Source organism: Centroberyx affinis, unplaced genomic scaffold (assembly GCF_046629955.1).
Source record: "Centroberyx affinis isolate AG114_WGS23_722 - 3 ecotype Tasmania unplaced genomic scaffold, CSIRO-AGI_Caff_v1 ptg000076l_1, whole genome shotgun sequence".
Classification (NCBI taxonomy): Eukaryota; Metazoa; Chordata; class Actinopteri; order Beryciformes; family Berycidae; genus Centroberyx; species Centroberyx affinis.
This window is the reverse complement of record NW_027278785.1, coordinates 633,957-657,500: the sequence shown is the minus strand read 5'-3', so window position 1 is coordinate 657,500 and position 23,544 is coordinate 633,957. Positions and strand designations below refer to the sequence as shown.

General features: G+C 45.6%; 1 protein-coding gene across 1 annotated transcript in view; it reads left to right on the top strand.

Moving 5' to 3' along the window:
• Positions 1–10,486: 10,486 nt before the first annotated feature.
• schip1 (schwannomin interacting protein 1) overlaps positions 10,487–23,544 on the top strand; it is a 38,517-nt gene continuing 25,459 nt past the window's right edge. Inside the window, exons 1-2 of the mRNA XM_071521100.1 lie at positions 10,487–10,694; positions 13,869–14,651. Coding sequence (XP_071377201.1) covers positions 10,686–10,694; positions 13,869–14,651 — 792 coding nt within the window. The 5' untranslated portion in view covers positions 10,487–10,685. The remainder of the gene's footprint in view (positions 10,695–13,868; positions 14,652–23,544) is intronic.

Below are 23,544 nucleotides of genomic sequence, written 5' to 3'. Positions count from 1 at the left end.
GTGGGGGGGACACAAACCTGTCACACCTGTTTGAAGTCCGCTCTGCTTATCAGAGAGCTTTTCCAGCTCACGGAACACAGCCAGCCTGTCACTATGCAGGACAGAGACAAGCTCTGAAAAAGGGAAGGGGAGAGGAGGGGAGGAGAGGAGAGAGGACACAGTAGAGGAGGGAAGGAGAGGAGAGGAGAGGAGAGAGGACACAGGAGAGGAGACAGGAGGGAAGTGAAAGAGAGGAGAGGAGACGGGAGGGGAGTAGAGGAGAGGTGAGGAGAGGACTTAAAATGAGAGGAGGAAAGGAAAGGAAATTAGTTGTAGGATGGAGAGAAGGGATAATGGTTACAGTACAGAGAAAAGAAGACAGGATGAGGTTAGAGGTGTGGAGAGAAGGCAATAAAAAATGGAGATGTAGGGGTGGAGGGGAGGATGTCATATGAGGGGGGGGGGCAGCTCTGGTGGAGCATTTCGGGCATAAGAATCCGTCTGTAGCCTCCCACTGCTGCCAACTTAGTGATAACATGCATGAGTAGAGCTTAGGTGAGAGGAGATAGGAAGATGAGAAAAAAAAGAGAGAGAAAGGGAGGATGGGAAAAAGAGGGCAAAATTGACAGATTCAAAGAGGTAAAGTGGTCTGAAAGCCTCCCTCTTCCTCCCCCACTCTCCCTCCCTCCCTCTCTCTCTCTCTCCCTCTCTCTCTCCCTCTCTCTCTCTCTCTCTCTCTCTCTCTCTCTCTCTCTCTCTCTCTCTGTCTCTCTCTCTCTCCCTCTCTCTCTCTCTCTCTGTCTCTCTCTCTCTCGCTCTCTCTCTACCTCACAGGGGGGCCTGCTAAGGACGTTAGTGTCCATTAAAATTGCAGCATGTTTACATAAAGTGAACACAGCCTCCAGCCGTCAGTCTTCCTACATTCCTCCCCCCCAGCCTCCTACATAGGAACGCACATGCACAAATACTGACCATGACTTTTATTTGCCGATGAACAGCCAGTGCTTTCAGGTGTAGATTAAATTAACATACAGATTGAACTGTTTATCCTCTACTTAAGTGACAATGTGCAGACCTTCCTCTCAAATATTCCCAGTGACCTGTCTTTTCTGTAAATTGACCCAATCAGAACCCATTTAAGTGCTGCAAATGAGAACCTTGTTGCTAGGTGACAAACCCTTTTACATTACTTGTAGTCATTTTCCTCTGCTGGCCAGCGTTGTGTTAAATGTTGCACAAAGTTGCAAAGTCATCCACACAACATATGTACAAACCAGTGTTCAGATGCATTTGCCCACACACACAAATGCACACAGCACTTACTTATCACCTGTGTTGATGCCCTGTGGTCTGGCTTTTGAATGATTCACCACTCTCTATTGCAAGGCCCATTTGCTGTTTGATTCCTTTTGGTTTTCTCAACCTGCTTTTCTAATGCAACATTCTACTGATTCTCTCCACCAAGGAGCTGTGGGCTTGATGCCCTCACACCTATTCTACCCTGCCAGAGAGAGATGGAGAAAGATGACAAATGTAAAAGACAATAGGCTGGAAAGAGGGAAGAACAGGGACAGTGAAGATGGGGAAAAAAAGAACCAAGCGATTCAGTGAGAGGTTGTGATGAGGGGAGAAATTGATACATGAAAGACAACAGATGAGCAATATGAGGGGAGAATTTGAGAGGGGTGGTGCTTATTATGGTGATAAGCCCACGTCTAGGGAATGCTGTGCAGAACAACCCCACGAGGGCCGAGGTGAGGCCCTCCCTCCTCCGCTCCAGGGGCCTTTGGCTATGCCTCTGACATCTCTGCTGGAGTGGCTGGCTGCCATCATGGCTCTCTCAGTGGTTCACACTGGAGTGCTCTGGCTTTTATACATTATGGCTTTGGTACAGTTGCCATTAGCCTTGCTATTCAAGCTGCCATTAGTTAACCTAGCCGGGCTGCACTGACCAAGCCAATACCTGTGGGTCTAATATTTACCCAGGCCACTTCAGCATGGTTTCATTTAACAAATGACGGATGTGATTACAGAAACCAAACCATCGTTTTTTACGGACTCTGGCAACTTATTCACTGATTGTGCCATTATCCCGGCTCTGTGGTCATGGATTAGCTCTAATCATCACTGTTGTGTTATATAATCCACTTGAAGAAGCAGGCTATTATGATTTAAACTCTCATAATCTGATCTCATTTCCTCCACTGTCTCCTCAATTACTTCATCATTTAACTAATCTCTGAGTGTGTCTCCTATCTGCATTGAAATGGGACGTATGAACAAAATGCAATAAAATCATACTGATTTGGAGTCTGTATTATGTTTCCATCCCTAACAGCAATAACTGATACTAAACTCTTCTTATATCAGTGCTCAAGACAGTAAAAACATACATGGGCACAAGGACTCTGTGACTCCTGTAAGCAAAGACCTTCAACTCCTCACACTGAGGAGAAAAAAGTTTAAATGAAAAAAAATATTTACTGAACATCTAGAAAAGGAGATAACAGGTGAAGATGGTAGATATGTAATGGTGGTTGGGAAGATTGATGATGTAATAGTGTTTCATTGCTGAATGTTTGTGATGCCTGGAGGCAGACCCGGAGCAAGAAGTTTGTTGAAATGCTAACTTACGAAAGCCAAGTCCAACTATTGTTGCAGGGGATCTAAATTTAATAATGGACCAACGTATGGACACACAGAGTAATACACTACATAGTTCTGACTTGGCAGAGAAAATCATTAGAGGGGCAGCGAGAGAAACTGGACTTTTCAAAGCTGTAAATACTCAAGACTGGATTTTTTTTAATGTTTAACAGTGATGTATCAAGGGTGTAAGAATGTAATATACACCTGATCTCATTAAATAACTCACTGTTACAGATGGAGTAAAATCAGACTAACCATCAAAAACTATTTGGAAATGAACATTATAGGAGAAGTTGATGCGTTATCCTGTGGGATGGAGCAAAAACAGTGGTTAGAGGGAAAATTATATATTTTTCTGCATTTAGGAAGAGAGAGTGGGGGAAAAAATAATAAACAAGTTAGAGCAGTCAATGAAGAGTCTGAAAATGGAGCATTAGGCAAGAGGTAATGATTTTGACTTGACAAATATACTCCAAAAATACTACGATAGTGGACCAAAAGTAATTAAGATCCTTGCATATAAATGGACAAAATCAAAACATAACCTCTATCAAAGACCAAGCCAGGAATACAGTTGAAGAAGAAGTAGTACAAGTGTTAAAGGCAGTTATATAGTCCTGAGAGCAATTTACTCCCACAAGAGAGAATTAAAGAATACTTCCAAGGACTCAAGTTGCTACAGGTAACAGAAAAACAGAATGAAAATCTTATTAGCTCAGTCACATCAGAGGAAATTAAGACTGTAATAAAGAAACTAAGAAAGGGCAAATGTCCAGGCAGTGACGGGTTCACAGGCGAATTCTATAATATCATTTTTTTTAAACCTGTTTCAATTTTGGGTTTCATGCCTCTTTAAAATGGTTAAAGGCAATGTATAAAATTTCAAGTGCAAAGTCAGGGCAAACTTTGATAAGGGGAACCATATCAGAGAGAGCTTTGACTTAAAACAATGGACTAGACAAGGAAATCCTTTGTCTCAATCCTTTGTCTTTAATTTTTTCCATTGGTATTGAGTCTTCAGTATTGTGTATTAGGATGACAAGGAAATTGAGGGTGTAAAAAAAAGCACAAGAACTTCATAAATTGGCTTTGTGTGTAGATGACGTGGTATTATATATTACAAACCTGGAGAAGCTATTGCCTGCACTCATGCATAGTCTTAGTAACTATAGTTTAGTGTCTGGCTAAGTTAAATTTGCACAAGTGTGAGGCATTGGTCTTGGGTACTCCTGTCTCAAGAGAAATGAAGGAGCAATATGCATAGAAATGGGATCAGGGCATAAATAAATATTTGGAGACGGTATTACCTGAGAACATAAAATGATTATGTAAATTGAATTATGACTCTCTGGAAGCACAAATTGAGCAAGACCTTAATCAGTGGAGAAATGTGCCTCTGCCATTAGAGGGAATAATAGATGCTACAGTATAAAAATGTGGGAATAGTGGGTAAGGTGACCAATGGGCCACAAAGCCCCAAAAAACATCTGAGTAGTCCTTTAATGTCCATCCACTTTTAGAGTTTTTTGGAACATTCACCTACTTATCTGCTTTCAGCCTTTTAAAACCACATTTTTCCACTTTATCCTGTTGGCTATGTAGGCTATAGTGTCAAGGACTTACAAGATATCTCACTTGCGTATGAAAATACTTGTTGATACGAACAGTCTAGCCTTGTTTTTAGACTGTTGCTGCATTGGTCCTTCTCACTTGGCTATCTCTCCCATGATGAGTTATGAAGCCATGTCTGAGTGGGAGGGGAAGTGGAGTGGCATCTCATACCTGGCAGCCCAGGATGGATCAATAATTGGTCTAGACGGTGTGCCGCCACCTTCCAGGGCCCCTCGGGGTGCACATACACACACACACACACACACACTCACACATCTTCTGCTCCTGATACTATAATAACGGTCTAGGCCTCAAGGCCTCTCCAGCCTGTCACCTCCACCAACTCAGATGTGGAAAGTTGTCAGTCACATTACAGGTGATCAGATGTCAGATTGTGTTTAGCCCCTACAATACTCTGGTGACCTGCCAGACAACATGGCTGGCCCTTAGGTCACACTGAGCAAGCTGGAGACCATCAGTGGCTGTGTTGATGCAGGGCTAGAACTGAAACCCGCAGACTATGTAGATTTCCATGGCCTAGTTCCCACTAACAACCTTGTGCGTGGAGGTAGAGTCGTATCATCGATGCGTGCGTGTAGGTGGATTCTGTGATAAGAAGTGCAAGACAGCCTCTCCTTTTTTCATATCAGCCATCTCCCCTTCTCGCTTGATTTTTCTATCTCACTCAGTCGTTTCTGGTTTAATTTCCTCTCTAAATCAACTCCCACTGCCTCTCTTCTCTCTTCCCCCAACCTCTTGGTGTTTAGTCGTTTATGAGAAAAGGTGGAGAACAGCAGGTGCGAGGCCTGCACAAAACACCGGAGACGTGATCCAATTTGGTGTGGGCAGTAAATTGTGTGGACATCTGCGTGCTGCACGGTGCGGAGCTGAGCGTGGGGCAGGGTGGATGCATCTCTCTGCCTGGCTGTATTGCTGACAGGGCACAGAAACAGCCATGGAGAGGTGCCAGGCAAGCAGCAGAGAGACTGGGGATTGGGACCTGACACACTCTCAGAGTCTCGGTCTCTATCTCTGACTCTTTAACTACTGTGGATGTTTTCTGCTGCGTTGCGGAAAGTGGAAGGGGAGAGGGGCAATATGGTGTAGGAAAATGCAAAGAGGAGTGAAAAAAAAAAATACCTGACCTTAACCTCATTCCACAGAGAAAGTGTGTGAGAGATGTGGTGAGTGCGGATTTAATAGAGAAGAGCTAAATGAACAGACGTCTCTCCATGGCCGTCATATGAACCTTAAGCTCTCTCCCCTGTGGTTCATGACAGTGGCCTTGAGTAACAGCACACAGTCCTGGGCCTGAATTTCTCCTTGGCCCCACAGGAGGCCTCTCCAGGCCGGGCTAATTGAACAGATTACAAACCTCCCCTTCCTTCCCACTAATTAGCGTTAGTGTGTAGTTGGATGAAATGGGTCTGAAGTGGGTCTCGGCCCTCCTCTGCCCATTCTTACGGCCGATTAAGATCTAGCCTGCCACACCCGTGATACTGGTCATAACTTCATTAATGACTTGGCTGACTTTTTCCAATTCGGCTGGTTCCAGCCCCTCTGGGGAGGTTGGGAATGAATTTAGCTTCCCCACTGCAGGGAGATCTTTGATTGGACTTACAGTGTGAAACAGGCAGTGCTCAGCTCCTAACTGTTAAGGAAAGTGCTTCCACTTTTCTATTTTGTCTTATTTAAGTGTTCAAAAGTATTCAGACCGTATTGGTTTTGATTAATCATGCTTGTCATCATGATCATCCCCTTAGTCGTAACTATAGTCCTATAAACTATCATTTTCATCAGTACAAGAAGGCCTGTAATCACTCTGATTGCTATGGTGATTGTCAACATCATGATTACCAACATTTTCATCTTCATCAACTTCTTCTTCATCGCTGTAATTCTCTTCCTCCTCCCCCACAATGTTACCATTGCTTCCTTGTTTATCACTGTTTCCTCTCCCTCTCCCTCTCTTTGGATGGTGGCCATATGTATCCTGGTCTTTTCTGTAATTGCTAGGTTGGATTTGCAGCTTCCTGATGAATGCTAAGCTGTGTAAAATGCTTTCTACCACTGAACGATTCATTTAGCCTCTATAAACCAAGCAAGATTAAACAAATTTGGTGAGTCTGAGTCTGTCGTCATTCCACGACAAGCTCTACGCTGCACATACTATACTGCAGACTGTTGCCCGACGTGCTTCCCATTTAAATGAATCTAATGGCTGGGAGTGCTTGTATATACGTTGGACAAGATGTTGCTCTCACAAATCATTTCACACTTCGTTAGCAGCTGAGATTGTTGGCTGGATATACTGTATGTAAGGGAACATCGATATATTACAGCCAGGTGTTAATATCACAGTCCGATACGAGTGCTGGTCTTCAACATATCATGTAAACACAATTGCAAACACAAAGGCACACTGATATGCATAACAGCACACACATCCACACATCATGAATATATGTTCTCACACACAAACCCACATATATAAAGCACACACTCCTCTTTTCTTCCCTTCCTCTTTACTCACACAGTAGGCCTAATCTCAATGGAGTAAATCATCATTGTGTTTGTGAGGGAGATTGATGGCCAGCCTCAATGGTTTGGCCACCCATTCTATTTAGAATAGCAGGTCAGTCTGCCAGTTAAGGGTCAGACCTCTATTGTGGCCATCTGACATCTCTATTCATCATCAAACACAGTCTACATCCTGCCGCCATCGCTGTCTCAGGACATAGGCTGCTTTCATAAGGCTTTAAGGCAGCACTTTGTTTATGTTACAATAAAAATCTGAGAAAATTGTAAAGGTGCACATCTACAAGCGGTAAATGTAAATGTGTATATTTCCCAGTTAATGTGAGTTGAAAATGCTTTTCAAAGTAGAGTGAGGCTCTCTCACAGCCCTGTCACTGCGTTTTGTTGTACCATGTGGCCATATTACTCTCCGGGTTGGCTTCTATAGTAAACTGAGATCTGTAAAGCACGGGAGACTCATTCACGCAACACTACAACATCACAAGGTAAAGTTATCTAGCTTTTACAGCTTAAGTTTTGAAAGTCCTCTGCGGATAAAGATGAACAAGAGGGAGATCTTCACAGAGACACTTGAACTTTCTCTCTCAGACAAAAATGGAAACACTGTGACAGTCATTTACCATTTTTTCCACATTTACCATGACATATGGACCTCAATTTCTCAGAAAATAGCACACATGACTCTTCTCCGCCTCCGAGGCAGTAAATAGTAAGGAGTTTGATTTTCTGTGTAGAAGCAAGAGGGTCATCTAGGTGTTACAAGTGATTAAAGGGATAATTCAAAGTCTGGCGTATTTGGTCAAGTATATAAAGATTTCTTTCATGGCATCCAGGATTGGGTCTTCTTTATCAGAAGAAATATGACATGGAGAGAGACCTGCATGATCAGTCTGTTGTCTGGTCTCAAGAGGCCCCATGTCTCTCATAACCAAGCAGGACATCTCCCAACTGCTGGTCTGGCCTTGTACCACAGTCATGTTTCTGACGCTTCATTTTCTGTCGTCTGGTCCGGCTCGAGTCTTATTTCAAGGTAAGCTCTTTCTCTTTCCCCCGGTCCCCGAATAGAGAGAGAGACAGAGACAGAGGAACAGAGGAGAGAGGGAGAGAGAGAGAGAATCCTCCAAGGTCACTTTCTGTGTCTCTCCGTTAGAGTTGGTGAGTTCCTGACAAGGCAGAGACAGCTTCAATTTCTCACCGACTGTCAGGAGCTCCCTGTTTTTTAAACGCCTGTGAGACAGATATAAGCAGAGGAAGATGTTCCCTGACTTTTCTGTATTATCTGAGGGGCATTCTTTCCTCCTGCCTTATCTCTCTGTCAGTAATGGGCCTTCAGTGATTCCTGCCAGATAGTTTCTGCGGACGGACTGATAGGCAGGCAGATAGAGCAAAGCCTGCCCACATACTGTAGATCTACACTGGGCTGTTTTTCCACATGTTCCTGCCCCGAGGTGATTGGTAAATCCCATTGAATGGCAGTTTGACAGACACTGCGGCTCTGCTCCTTGGCACCGCAGGGCAGAGAGAAAAAAAAACAACAGGGAGGAGTGATTGATCCGAGCTGCCTTAAGTGGAGTTGTGAATGATGCTGAGCGGTGAACTTTCTTTGACCACCTCCCTAAATCAAAAGTACAGTAAAAGTCAGCTTCGTTTCATGGGTGTGAAGGAGACATCGATCAGAGGGCTTTGATGTGACATATCACGGACATCTTCATCTGTTGTTAGACAGCCGCTCTGACACTGAGCTTGTTGCTGCTTTTGTTGTTTTGTGAAACAACTCGGGGAGGGGAGGGATCCCACATCGAAACTGTATACAGTGGCTTTGACTCTAAAAGGAAATGGAAACATCAAAGGAAGCAAATTGTGTGTGTGCGTGCGTGTTTGTGTACGTGCACGTCTAACACATCTAGTGCAGCCTAAACCATATTGGCCTCCTGTTGACAAGTTAATGATAAGTTAATTGCCTGGTGTGCATATTAACTCGTAGTCCTCCCATTCTCTTCCAGATAAAACCCCCAGAAGTGCCTTATCCCCCTGGAGGGCATTCAGTTAACTATACAGTAGTTCACTCCACTCACTTCACTATGACCGATTAATGTTTGGGGAATTTGGGAGGAAAAGAACAGGGGAGGAGTGGAGGAGAAGATAGGGGAGTTGAAAGCAGTAGTGGGGACTGGAGTGGTAGGAAGAGGCTGGGCTCCTGCTGGCTCCTCTTTGGAGAGATCTCCACTAGTAGTGTCCCCTCTGTAGTGTAAGGAGAGGCTCAGTCAGGGGTCTTTGAAGTGCTTCTCTGTTATTACATGGATGGACTCCTTTGTGCTGTTATTATACATTCAGCGCGTCGTATCTGAAGACGGCTCCCATCCTTCAAACAACTACAAATCTAGGCTTCGCACGGCCGGCGGTACACAGCAGAAGTGGTGTGGAACCGCAGTGACTCACTGAGAGAGCAACATCACTGGAGAACGATGCGGCTCTTTTGTGTTTTCAAACGTTTGGCTTGCCACTCAGGAGACACCAATCCAATTCCTAATCGTAACACATGCCATACAAATGGTTTCGAGTGCATTTACTGCTGCCGGATTGATTTATCAATGACATTTAGCGTGATCTCCATGTCTGAATATGTAAATTTCCAGCTGCTACATGTAGAAATGGAATGCGACATGAAGATATCATGTCATGTTTGCGTTAACCCCTCTTCAGCTCTGACACTGCAGCTGCCATCTGCTTGTGTCTGTGTGTGAATGTGTGTGTGTGTGTGTGTGTGTGTGTGTGTGTGTGTGTGTGTGTGTGTGTGTGTATGCCTGCATGTTTGTGCGAGCAACACACAGTTAACTCATATAACTCATATGTCTACTTCAGTGTTTTCATCCAACAAGAGCAGACAGCATTCAAGGAAAAATAAAAATCAAATGACACTATGACTGTCATGGTGTCATGTGGTGCCATCAGACTGGAATAGGACAATAAAGATAGCCTTTACTTGAAATGTGTGAAGCCTTTACCTGAAATGTGTGAAGCCAAGTGACTTGAAATAATAAATATGACAACAGAAGGGCCCTTGAGATCCCCAAGGTTGATGTCGCTTCTTTATGTATTCACATAGTGACAGAAAGCAGCTCTGGAAATACTCAGAATTCAGAACACCAGAGGTATGTTAAATAATTCACCCAGATAGTTTCCTTTCTTTCTCTCTCTCGTTCTCTCAGCTCTGTCCCTCTCTCTCCATCTCTCTCCCCCTCTCTCTCTCTCTCTCTGCCATCCTTTGCAAGGTCAGTGGGTGCAGAAGGTTGGGCTTAGTGTATTTGTCGTCGTCACTTTCTCCTCTCCTCGGAGCTGCAGGCTGCGACAGAGAAAGCCGGTGTAAGAGCCTTCAGAAACCCGGTAGCAGCACGCTTGTTTTGTGCTCAGCTTTAAGGCATGTTTCTGTGTGTAATAGCCGAGTTTGAAGCGAGCCTGGTTGGGTGAGAGCTCTAAAAACGAACGCACGCCCACAGTATAAGGGGACGCACTTAACTCAGAGCCTATTTATTTCCCAGTCGACGTGGGAGCGAGTGAGCGCAGCCAGGCTCGGCTGAACTGTGGCTTGGCGTCTGTGCCGTGGAGGAGAGGAGCGGCGCTGACCTGCAACCGGGGATTTTAAATCATCCACATTGTTGTTGGGTTTTTTTATTTTGTTTAATCTGGACTCAGACTCCGGCTGGCTCCACTGTGGACAGACTACACACACAGAGCGATGACTGTACTGAATAATCCGCCGGCTCTCTGTAATTTCTCCGGGTAGCGGCGAATCCAGCCCCACCAGCCGCCCTTATAATAAAGCTGCTATAAAACACCCAACACCGTCACCGTTGTCTACAACTGGAATTTATACTTTACCATGTCTTGAGACGGGGGGAGCTACAAAGATGATGACAGTGAGTATATCGCTTTGTTTTAATGGCAGTGAATTTGCATAGGCTACTTTTAGCTCGTCTCCTGAGGGGCAGGTTTGATTCATAAAGGCGTGACTTTAATTTTGACGATGTAGCCGATAATAACGTATTGATGGGGTCAGTTTGGTCAGAGCTACAGCTGTGGTTATGGATGGTTGTCATCCGCCGTGTGATAGTGTGATATTGGGCGTTTCTGTCACCGCTGTTGCCGGGGGGATATCGGGTTTCTCCTGTGACTTTTTTGGGAACATTACATCATTTGAGTAGCCCTATGAATGACTCTGCACATCGAGGAAACACCATGCGCCGTATCTTTAGATGTATAAACTGAATGATGTGAATGAATGGTGTGTCATCTGAATAAAATGCCTCCCTAAACTAAGGGGGATGTGATGCCGGTTTACAGATGTAATAATGCAACTGTCATGCCAGCAAAAAAAATGCCACTTTGCGTGCACGGACGATGCATGCAAAGACTGGGCGTATGCGATGTCCCTTGCAAACGGACTAGCCTACAAAACGATCGGAGAGTTGTAAGGACAGTCTTTGACATGAATTAAACGCCTTCAAACACCCGGCTGGCTGCGGGGTGGGGATCTGTGCAGCTGTCAATTTGCATGTATTGTGTTGGCCAAATCCAGCCTGTATGGTCTGCCTGTGCTTTGGTTAATCCCACAGCGGATCAGCTTTACCGCTCCAGCCTGTCGGATCCCATCTTGCGGTGTCTCTCTCTCTCTCTCTCTCTCGCTCTCTCTCTCTCTCTCTCACTTTAAATGATTACATATTTTATCAGATGACCAACGGCATCATGCAATTGAAGTGATAATATTTGGAAACTACGCGTTATGTGGAGGCTACACGAAACCGGCTACCGCTTACTTCTATCAAAGGATCGCTGACCGAGATTTAAAACGCGATTGCCAAGGCTACTTGGTTTCCTACTTGCTGGGGCAGAGAGCCTGCTGGGAAAGGAAAACCCGCCCGGTTCATGCATCCAGTTTGTAATTTTTTTTTTATACCTAAAGAGTGGCCAAACCAAGATGACAAGCCGGTTTACAAATAACGGGGACTGGTGCCAGCGCGTTTGATGAGCACGTCGGTAAGGTTGGCAGAGCAACATTGTAGCAACCCGCTGTATTGGTAAATTGATACATGGTATGATAATACAGGCTTTTTAAATATCTCCTATACCAAGACTCCCATAGGCTTTACATACATCCATGACCTCAATTATATTGCTATACGAATTGCTGAATCTTGGGTCCAAGCTATTTCACAGCATTAGGCCATAGGTCATGTTATGTGCCCTCTGTATCCTCCTGTGACCAAACAGCATACACACAGGGGTTCCCAGACTTTTCATGTCAAGTACCCCAAAATAGATACATGTTAGAAGACTAACAGATTTTGTCCTTATAGGAACCCCATCTGAGGAGATTTTTTTTGTTGTTAGATATTATTTAGTACAGACTCATATAACTGCCTATGCTGTTGATGGGGAGGTAACAGTAAAACATATGAGCAAAATTGTTATCATTATACATTCTGTCATTGGGCTAAGTTCCAGTGAGTGAATTAACTGAAATGAAGCTATTCCTCACTGGAACCCTCTCAGGCATCGCCGGAGGTCCAAGGACCCCAATGACAAACACTATGTTAACAAGCCTGTTCTAATAACAGTTGTATCAATGTATTGACACCTTGCCAGCCACAACTTGTCTATTGAGCTGCCAGTGCTATCGCCGTCCCTTTACCACCAAGGCATAACTCTTCACCTATATTCTCCTGAACCCCGGCCCTGGCCTGTTAACGTTTGGTGGAGAAATGCAAGTTCCTGAGCACAGAGTGGCCCATATATCTCTGCACAGCATCAGCAAGTTGTACAGCGAGTCTCAAAGGAGTTGAGTCACATTGAATTACCCAACATAGATATATTTTGCTCTGTCCTTTGACGTCAACAACCAGTGTCTGCACAGGTGTGGTGTAGCAGTCAGAACTCAGGAGGGCTTGCTATAAGTGTGTAACACATTATTATTAGAATGACATTCATCACATTGTGATTGTGAATATAGCATAAGTGTCACCTACACAACTTCTGTAGCGTTGACATTGCTCACAAACAGTTGTATTGTTATTATAAGTCCTTGTGGTCTTAATCACTAATCAGCGATCTTCATTAGTATTTTCTTTTTTGGAACAACTCATAATGTGGGTCACGTAGGAATGTGTCGTTAATTTCTCTTTGCCCTAAGAGAAATTTGCTGCTCCTAGCTTTTCATTAACTTTTAAAAGTGATGTGAGGCACTATGTTAATGCGCTCCTGTGGAAAAAAAGACTGATAACTCTGGAAGCGAGGGCTCAGGTCAGGTGGAGATTTGTGGAGGGTTGTAAACAGCACAGACATTTTCATTAGCTGCAAACTAATCAGTCAGCCGGTGATTGGAGCTGTGCAGGAACAACACAGTCAAGGTTAGACAACAACTCGGGACTCATCCGTCCAAGTCGCAGCCAGGTCTGTTGTGTAGTGACATGTCGGTGTCAGTCACTCCCAGCCAAGACAACACCCTGTTTTGTACCTGTGGTGCGCTACACATGTGGCGGTGGGCGGTGGGATATTATTCTGACACATCCAAATACTCCGCCCTCACTGTGTATGTTAAGTGTTGCACAAGCCCACACACACACACACATTCACCAATACAGAGCAATGTAGAAGACAGGGAAAGGCATGAGATGATAAAGGGCTTGGGAGGAGAAGGAATGGAGATGATGGGTTCGCATGAGGTACCCAGACTGGGAGGCTTTGGAGGAGCACAAGTGGAATGAATTGGTATTGCAGAGGACTTAGAAAGAAGGCATGTCAGAGAGAGACTAAGACAATAGCAGCAAAAGCTGCACAGTAAGGAAGTTCCTGCGGGACAGGAAGTGCTTTGTGGTCGCTGGTCTCAAACCACAATACTGGTGTGAGTAATCAGTAGTCTGCACACTTCCCTAAATTCTCTTTTTGTCTCCTCTCTTCCCCCCTTCTCCTCTCTCCTTCCCTCTCTCTCTGTCCCACATATGTCTCTTTCAAACTCTTCTTTCCCTGTCTGTGTTCCTCTCTCCTGTCCTCTCCCTCCATCTGTCTCTCTCTTTCCCTCTGTCACTTTTCTGCAGGATTACCGGGAGGATGGCATGGACCTGGGGAGCGATGCATCCAGCCGCTCCAGCTCAGAGTCCAACTCCAACAAGGTTACACCTTGCTCCCCTTCTCTTGACCTGGCCACTTTGGAGTCCTACAAGTCCTCCCCCTCCCTAGACCTGGTCACCTTGGAGGACTACGAGGAGGACGAGGACTACCAAGAGTATAAGAAGAAGGTGATAGAGGAGTGGGAGAGTGAGTATGGCGAGGACTACACCTCTCCGCAGCTTCCTGGCCAGGAGGAAGGTGGAGGAGGAGGGGTGGTGGGGGTCGGGGGGCTCGGCGGAGGGTACCGGAAGACAGTGAACAGCCGCAGCCTCGCCGAAGAATTCCAGGATGTGAAGACCGTCCCGCCCCTCCCTGCCCCCGGCGGGCGCACCGCCACCTCGGCCGCAGCCGTCCCTGAGGAACTGAAACAGAACGGCAACCTGATCCTGCCCAGGAGCAGCCAGCTCCACTCCCCAGGAGCATCACAGGGCGGCACAGGGACTCCCAAGCCCAGCCGCCGCAGCTCCAGCCAGGGCAGGGGGAGCCGTGGCACTGGGGGTGGTGGTGGAGGTGGAGGAGGAGGCAGCGGAGGGACTGGGGGACGGATGGGGGGGTACAGAGAGGAGGAGTGTGTAGAGGAGGAGCCTCTGCCCACCATGGACTGGGCGGCCCTGGAGAGACACCTGGCTGGGCTGCAGTGCAAAGAGCAGGAGAACCAGAACCTCAACCAGAACCAGAACCACAGCATGGGCAAGACCAACTATACCTCAGTGAGTGTTCAAGGATATTATGTAGTGTTTCTGTATGGTCCTGTGGGTCTGTGAGTGTCTGAGTGCTTAAGCATTTTAGCTTTTCTGTTATGTGTGTCAGAGGTTATCTCACTTGTCTCTCAGTTACATTTTTCTGCCTTTTCCCATGTTTCGGTGGGGTTGCGTCATGCTCTAATCCGTGTCAGATGGACCCTGGAAATATGTGGGTAGGTTAGCTGGAGTAAGGCAGGGATTCAAGGATTAGTGGGCTAATGTAGCGCTAAGCTATGTGACCCAACTGTAAACCTGACCATCATGGAAGTCTGGGCTGCACAGCTGGAGGGAAGGGGAGGCTGCAGGGGGCGGCGCTGAAACAGGGATGCTTTGTTGTGGAGGAAGAGCCACTTCTCTGACTGCAGTGAGATGCAAAACGATACCAGTAGGGACCTTACTGATCCAAAGAATCACTGTAGGACCAACTGTGTAGGAGATCTGAAAACTGAGCTTAGTTTCTTTGAGGAGCGTAGGTATGTCTTTGTGTTAAAGTTAAAGATAGCCTCAGCACCACATTTGTTATTAAGTGATGACTGGGGACAGAAAAATGCCATAGCAAAGACCTGTTGCTGACCTTAGACATTTATCTGTAAAAACCATACCATACTAAAAAATCTGGCAACATTGTTTGTAGTGGGCATGTGGTGTTTCCACCAGGAGAGGGCAGTGTTGCATCGTCATTCATCCCAGAGCAGCAGGCCCTTTCGTGCCATGCTGGCAGCCCGGCACTGAGACTATGATTCACTTGTTTTCTCATGACATCATTCAGTCTAAGTGTTTATACCAGTCACTGTTTTATGGTTTATTGTTAGCCTGTGGGGTTCAAAAGGGTGTAACTATAGAAGTGTTTAGGGAGGAGCAGGAGAAAATTGTTAACTGCAACCACTATTTTATTACAGCAGCTAAGCTCTTATGGCACTGAGTGAAACTGAGTGAGGGGGAATGTGTGTTTGAAAGAGGGGAATTGGTGATGTCTCTTTTGGCATGCTAACGCCAAGACCTTTTCCTCAGTGCACACAGACAATGGCTGCTGCCAGTGCCATTGTGTGTGCGTGTGTGTGTGTGTGTGTGTGTGTGTGTGTGTGTGTGTGTGTGCGTGTGCGTGTGCGTGTGTGTGTGTCTTTGTCTGTCCTGGAGGCCCCCTCTATCTCCCTAAGGCATGTCTGGAATGCAGTGGGAGAGGTGGGGGATGAGAGGAAGGAAAGAGGGAGGAGGAGGAGAGGGCAGGAAGATGGTATCTTTGGGACCAAGCAGCACAGGGCCACATGGGTCATGTGTTTGTGTCAATATTCATTACCTGCTGTCCATTTGAAACGGGAAGGTCACCTCCTGGTATGCTGTAGTCTGGGGGAAGTCTGGTCTCTCTGTGTCTGTCTGTCCTCTCTCTCTCCCCTCCCTCCCTAGGCAGCGGTCTGTGATAAAATTGGCCTGGGTGGAGGAAAATCGGTTGAAAGAGATGGTGTTTTTCAGTGAGACGGGGCCTCAATCTCCACATGCAGTCACTATCTTCGTACGACACGCGTGCACACACACAAACACACAACCTCCACACGCAATCAACACAGACACTTCCTTGTTCACCCCTGACACCTCATATACACGTACGTGGCGGTAGACTATGCCTGGTATCCCAGATAGAGAGAGACAAGTCCGGATGGTGATAGCATACCACAGCTTCCGACTGTCCTTCCTATTACGAGGAAAAACCAGGCCGCAGAATTCGATGGTCCCGCGTAGATAAGAAATTGGAATTAGCCATGTAATCCCAGCTGAGCGGGGAGCAGAAGAGATACCAGAGAGAAGAAGACGGGAGGTTTGACACAAGCTCATATCCTGGACAATTCCACAGTTGCAATCATTGAAGCGCTGCTACTGCTACCTCTGTAGACAAATCCCCGTCATATGGGTCAGGTCTCATGCATTTCAACCGATAAATAATTGAACTTCTGATTCCTTCCTAATTTGACCTACTATACAGAATGTGTTGTCTATTCATCTCTAAGCCTCTCCATATGAGAGGAAAATGCCAGTATTGACCCTCTGCTTACCTGTTAATACAGCAGTGGTAGAATGAGAATTGAGCAACTGAGACACTTCCAGTCTCTTTCTGTGTGAGGGAGTGACTGCTCAATTTCTTAATTCTTCTATCTGCAGGCCCTAGCAGATACTCTGAAGGGAGGGGGACAGGGGCTTTTAAAATGTTGTTAAATATTTAGACATCCACTCAGGCGAGACCCACTAGCCAGACTGTGTGTGTGTGTGTTGGGGAGAGAGAGAGAGTGTGTGTGTGCCTGTGTGGAGGGGTCTATCAGTCTGGGATGTGGCTGGGGTCCTCTGAGAGAGAGATATTCATGCTTCAGTAGAGCTTCAAAAACATCTGTGCTTTCAGAAAGTCGGGACAGCGTAGCTCCCTGATGATATTCTGTACTGGCTGCTAACTGACTGGAGACTGAGCTGGCCAGCCACTAGCCAGCCACTGGCAGGTACACCACACACACACACACACACACACACACACACACACAGACACACACACACACAGTCAGCTAAAACAGTGACACACCAAACACACACATCTCACACCAGACAGGATACACACACACACACACACACACACACACACACACACAATCACTAAAGGTGAGACCTCTTCCTGCTTACCGGCCATCCTGTCAACATCTCCATGGCGACGGTCTCTTTGGCGCTGTCTGGTTTGGTTGTGGTGATTAATGTGCCGAGCAGGATGCAGTGGGGAAGAATAACAGTACAGGGTATCTGTGGGTCCCTGAAAAGTCTGAAAAATTCTTAAAATAAAATAAATTTAAGGCTTTAAAACATTTTAAAGCCTTAAATTTATTTTATTTTAAGAATTTTTCAAACACACTTACTAGAGATATTATTTTTTTCACTATGCAACAATTTTAATTAATGTAGAACAGGGTTAGTAGTACAATATGAAAAACTATTTAAGCTTAAACACAAATTAACTTCATGTCCCATAACAATTCATTTTCTGAGTCCTTTTCCTTAAACTTCCCATTTATATTTTTTTAAATTGTCCTTAAATTCAACTTTAGGTACCGTTACAAAGGTCTTAGAAAGTGTTACATTTGGCTTTCTGAATCCTATCTGACATGTCCGTAATTTGTAAAGTAAAAATTCCACCGCAAATTACCTACCATATTTCGCCAAACACGGAGGTCATGTGATAATATTAGTCCCGTGTGAATCGGCATCTCGGTGATTTGGGGTCGTATTTTTTTTCCAGGTTTTTTGTTTTCTCCGCGCCTTTTTTCTGCCTCTTTTCCGGTTGAGAATTATGGAGGCTGCGTTGGCAATTATAAATGAAAGTTTTGACAGCATTTTGGGTGCAAATTCAGGAGGCTCATCTCGCTACACAGCATGGAGACCCATTCTCCAGCACATCGGAATGAATTGTAAATAAATGGCAATATTAATGGCCAAATGGAAATCTGCCTATGTCCTCCATCAGCCATCCGAAAATAATAATTATAATGAAATGAATCTACTCTGAAGCAAATTTATCTTTCTTTATCTGTCCATTGTTCACACTAAATCTTCCATCGTTTCTCAAACAAACAGAAGCACATGGCTAATTATTATGCAGAATGACGTCATCGGACCTTCCCGGGTGCAAGGAGGAAGCTGGCTGTCGGACCTCGAGGTCGGATATTTACTCTAACAATCCCTCCCTGGTTGGAATTATGCAGCGTTCCATGCAGCAGTGATATTAAGATGGTAGATAGATTGGTAGATAGATTGTCGTTCAGGAAGCGGATGTTACACAGAACCTTGACATCATATCTGGGGGATAATGTCAGTAAATTCGAGTAAAATACAGACTTCACTTAAACAGACGTGGGGGGGTAATTTCTAAATCACATGAGGTCCCCAGATAATACTAGTCCCATGCAAATAGGGCTAAATACACACACAAAGCACACACACACACAGACACACACACACAGGTAGAGAGAGGGAGTGACAGGCTGAAACACAGAGACCCAAGCCCTGACCTGCAGAGCTGTTTTCTTTCAGGTGAACAATGAAAATTATCTTCTTGTTTGGAGACTAAAAGCTTCAGTTATCCAGCATGTTGTTTTATTACCAGCCCAGTTGAACCAGTCATATTGGGGCAGGTGTGTTTAGTTAGGGAGAAGTAGGGGCGTGGTTTCTGGCTTCTGTGATCTCAACGTCCGCCCGCAGGCTGTGGGTTTTCAGAGTTGGGAGAGGCAGGGTGGGGGGTGGGGTTTCAGGAGGATTCATCAGGATGAGGGGCATGGTGACCTGTTCCTAATTTGTTTCTAATGACCTCTGGAGGCGCGTGGCGGAGAGTGGCCCACAGGGAGCTCCAGTAAACTAGAGGGAACGCTCCTGCTAACCCTCCTTTCAGCTCCGCACCCCTGAAAGGTAAACAATAATATTATGCTTCCTAGCTGGCCTTGAGGTAGAAGAGGCAGCAAGGGGGTCGGCTCATATGTATTGCCATCCTCACGCAGTACCTATACTTTATGTAAAGTGCATACTGGAAAAGTATTAAATCCATGCCTGCAGGCTCCTTTTTTTTTTCAGTCTCACGGTGCACACACCCAGATGTACACACACAATTTATAAACACCCTGTGGGCAAACGCTGTGTGCTTGGTAGATATGCTGAGACCTGCAGCACCACTCCTCTTTTAGAAGTGTGGAGATGAGCTTTCTCTCTCTCACTCTCTCTCTCTCTCTCTTTCTCACACACACATGCATACCTACATATATACATATAGATAATATACACATAGGGATGCTGCTTATCATTCCAGACCATTTACTGCACAACTGTATATTTGCATATGAAACAACAAGGAATAGTTTCATGCCAGCTATAGCAGGTACACTCAAAATACCATCACACTGTTAGTTCAGGTAACGCAGGGACTGACTGATGCCTCATGACATCTGTGAAATCCAAACTATACTGTGCATTCAAATCTACAATGCAAACATTCAGCCAGTCACCCCTAAGCACTGAAACACCCCACCAACGCTTACATGTTCTCTGTATACATGAACAAACACAACCCACACACACATCCTGCATCTGTGCATGTTGCTTATGCAACAGTGATTGCCACTGTAGAAGTCCAACCACCTTGCATCTAAATAAATTAACACTGCAGGATAGTCCTCAAACATCATCATTTCAGATTTATTTATTTTTTTCATTGCAGCTTCAAAACCCATCAGAATCCATCTCAACAAATAAAGAATTGCATAACAGAGGAACCCCCTCAAAAGCAAAAATAGTCAATATTAATACTGGACGTAGTTAAAGGCAATAATTTTACACCCCTATTCATTTTCACATTAAACCGAAAGGGGGCAGGATCTGGAATCCCTAATTTTGGCTGAAAAATTATGTCACACTTGAGAGGACAATTTGCCAAAGAATTTCACTTGGGGTGTCCGTCTGCCTTGTAAAAAGTTAAGACAACTTCTAAATGTTTTATCTCTGTGTTATGAGCATAGATTTGACTATTTAGCGTTGTCCTTTGCCTATCAGCTGCTGTGGCAAGTAACAGGTGGATGAGCAGCACTTCCTAGGAGAGCATTGCTCAGGCTCACCATATAAACGATAAAAAAGGACAAGAGCCAAAGCAAAGTGTAGAAATGTGGAACACACTGCCCCAGATAAGCACTCAAGGGCTGTGGAAAATAAAAGGATGAGAAAGGAGCAGAGAAAGGTTAGAGAAAAGAGCGCGGGTAGAGAGAGGAAAGAGGATATAAGCCTTTCTCTCTCTCTCTCTCTCTCTCTCTCTCTCTCCTCTCTTTCTCTCTCTCTCTCTCCAGTCTGTGCTCTATGATTATGTGTGAGTTCAGCTGCTGAACTCTGCTCGCCACCCTCCACTAACAACCTAACTACTACCTTCGCACAGTACTTACCCGGTGCCACATAGATGGAGAGAGGGGGAGGGAGGAAATTGTAGGGTTTGAAAAGTCCGAGGAGTAGTTATTGTGCATATAAGTAGGCAAAACATTGAGAGTAAAATAGTCACACTAGAGCTAAGTCTGGAACGGGTGGAAGACAATGATTGCTAGAGTCAGAAAAAGAAGTTGCGGTGGAGGAGGAGGGAGTCGAGGGGTCAGGGTTACGGTTTGATGGAGTAGGGTGGAGAGCCAAGGAGGGAGGTTGGAAAAGTAGATAACAGTCAACGTATATATGGGCAGAAAGAGGGCCAGTATGGGAGGAGGGTAGGGCGGTAGAAGAAGGCTACAGAGAGGGGGGCAGGGCTTTAGCCAGGTGTGGAGAACTGGCTGAGGCTCGGGTGTCTGGTTCAGCCCCCTAGGCTCCACAACTGCGTGTGTGTGTGTGTGTGTGTTTGTGTGTGTGTGTGTGTGTGTGTGTGTGTGTGTGTGTGTGTGTGTGTGTGTGTGTGAGTACCAGCTGAAACACGCCCGGCCCTCTGCACACCGCAGCTCACGCGCTCTCCTTACACACTCTCAACAGCGCAGACCGTGCCGCCTCTGCTTCAAAGCCGGGCAGTTTTCTCTCCGCTGTTGGTCCACACACACACACATACACACACACATACACACACTTGCCTCACTACATCAAAGGATATCTTTTTCTTCTCATGGTCTTCTGACAGTCTGCCGGTGTCGGTGGATGTTTTTTTTCCCCCCGTTTCTGTTTTATCAGTGGAGTATTTTTTTTTTTATCTCAGCTTAACCTTGGATTCCTCACAGCAAGTTGGGCACTTAACTCAGGTAAAGGAGAATTTGACCTCTTGTAAAGTTTGCAAAAGTATGCTTTCTCTTTCTCAGACCTTTGTGCCACATGAGTAGGTTTTATTTCATTATGTGATTTGGCCGTAGTTAACCTGAAAAGAAACTCAAATGTAAGTTAAGACCCAAAGTAAGATGAAATGTTCAACGCAAACCTAAACCTGTAATTATACCTCGAGGCAGTACATTCCACTGCTGTGATATGCTGTCTGCGAGTGAGTGAGTGTGTATGCATCAGAAAAGTAAAATACGTAGAGAATAGAAAAGTAGAAAGTCAGCTGCATATGTCTGTCTGTGGACTTCATTTTCCTCAGGACTGTGTGCTATGTGGCCTCTTAACAAAGAGCAGGTGCTTGCTGGTGTGTGGAGGAGTCTGACCATGTGCTGGCTGCTACCTGCTAGCACTCTCTTTTCTCTCTTTCTGGCAAAGAAAGAATATCATCAGGAATACAGCGCACATGCATTTGAATCATATTTTAGATAAGCAAAGTTGTGTGCTTTACACCTGTTTTAAATGTTGTTCCGTTTGTGCTTGAGGTGCAGTGAAACTATTGGTAAGGCGTATGGTTGTTGTTGTTGTATGTATGTTCAATAGCTAAAGAGCCCAGTTCAATGCACTTCAGTGCATTTCAGCTGGGGTTGAACAAGTCAAATCAGTGTGACAGTGTTGTGTGGTCTGCAATAGCATGTTTTGTCTGGAGGGGGTACACACACACACACATTTATGCAATGTAGCTTGACCTGCTGGCAAGTACATATAAACATTCTGCTTGAAGACACACACGCTCTTGACCAGATGTTACACTGTACAATGGAACAAACTATAACCAGTAGAAACACAAATGCAGGGTCATCAAGTTTAAGTTAGAGTGGCTAGACAGGGGTGGTACAGGAACACACACTCAGAGCTGCTCTCAATTGGTGTTGAAGTGCAGTTTTATCAGTTCCTTGATAACCTCACCTCGCCTTTGCAGATAAACAAATACAAAAATACACCCGTGCATACAACCCTATTTGTACTGATGTCCAGTAATGACACTGGTAATGACACTGTAGATGTGGGTGAATTGACTCGGACCGACTACCTTCCCATCTGGCAACTTGAGGTGAGAGGTCACAGTGCATTCCATGTGCACCAGCCGTGACCCTGGGAGGCACACAGCGTCCTGTGTGAGTGATGATCCAGCGTGATGTCATCAAGGCAAGCCAGCTGCATTGTGGGGAAGATAGAGGCGCTGCTGTGATTGGAGATAAAACAGCAGTGTTTATGGTGGAAAGGAACAGCCTTCAGTTACACATTCCACCACTGTTTCTCAGGGTGATCACCCACACCCAGGGTGATCACACACACACACACACACACACACACACCCATCCACTGATTCATCCACCCTGAGTCACGGAGCTCTGAGAGAGCTGGGTACAGAGTCAAACTCCTGCAGATTACTTGCTGTAATACCTACCAGCAGTGTAATGTGTACTCTCTAGCATGTGTAATGTGCTGTCTGGCATGGCAAGTCTGCCAAGGCTGGTGCCAAGTCTCAGCCTCACTTTACTACACTTGCAGTCTCCACCTTGTTCCCCCTCTCTCTTCTCCTCCCATTCCCTCTTTCTTTCCTCCTTGCGTGCCCTCTCTTCCAGACACCCCCTGTCTCCCACTCCTGTTCCCACTCCTGTTCCCTGCTAATTGTCTTCTTCCTCAAGCTGTCAGGAAGCATTATAGCCCAATGTTCTCACACAGCCAAAATACAGCAGGAGACCATTTTCTCCCCTTCGCCTGGCTCCCCCTCTCCGCCCTAAGGAAACCATGAAAGGGGGGAGCAGACTGTGAGTGGCAGAGCGTGCTGTGGAGGAAATGGGGATTTATGTAGCTGTGAGGAGACGGCCTCTAATGTTATAGCTCCGTGTCAGTCCGCATATACTGCACAGTCACTGCAGAGCATAGCTGGCGCACACACACACACACACACACACACACACAGGCTAGCTTTATAACAAGAAGGGGATTGAAGGAGATGAAAAAACAAGGTTTATTGCAAGAGAGCAACAAAAAGAGAGAGGGAGAGCTAGAA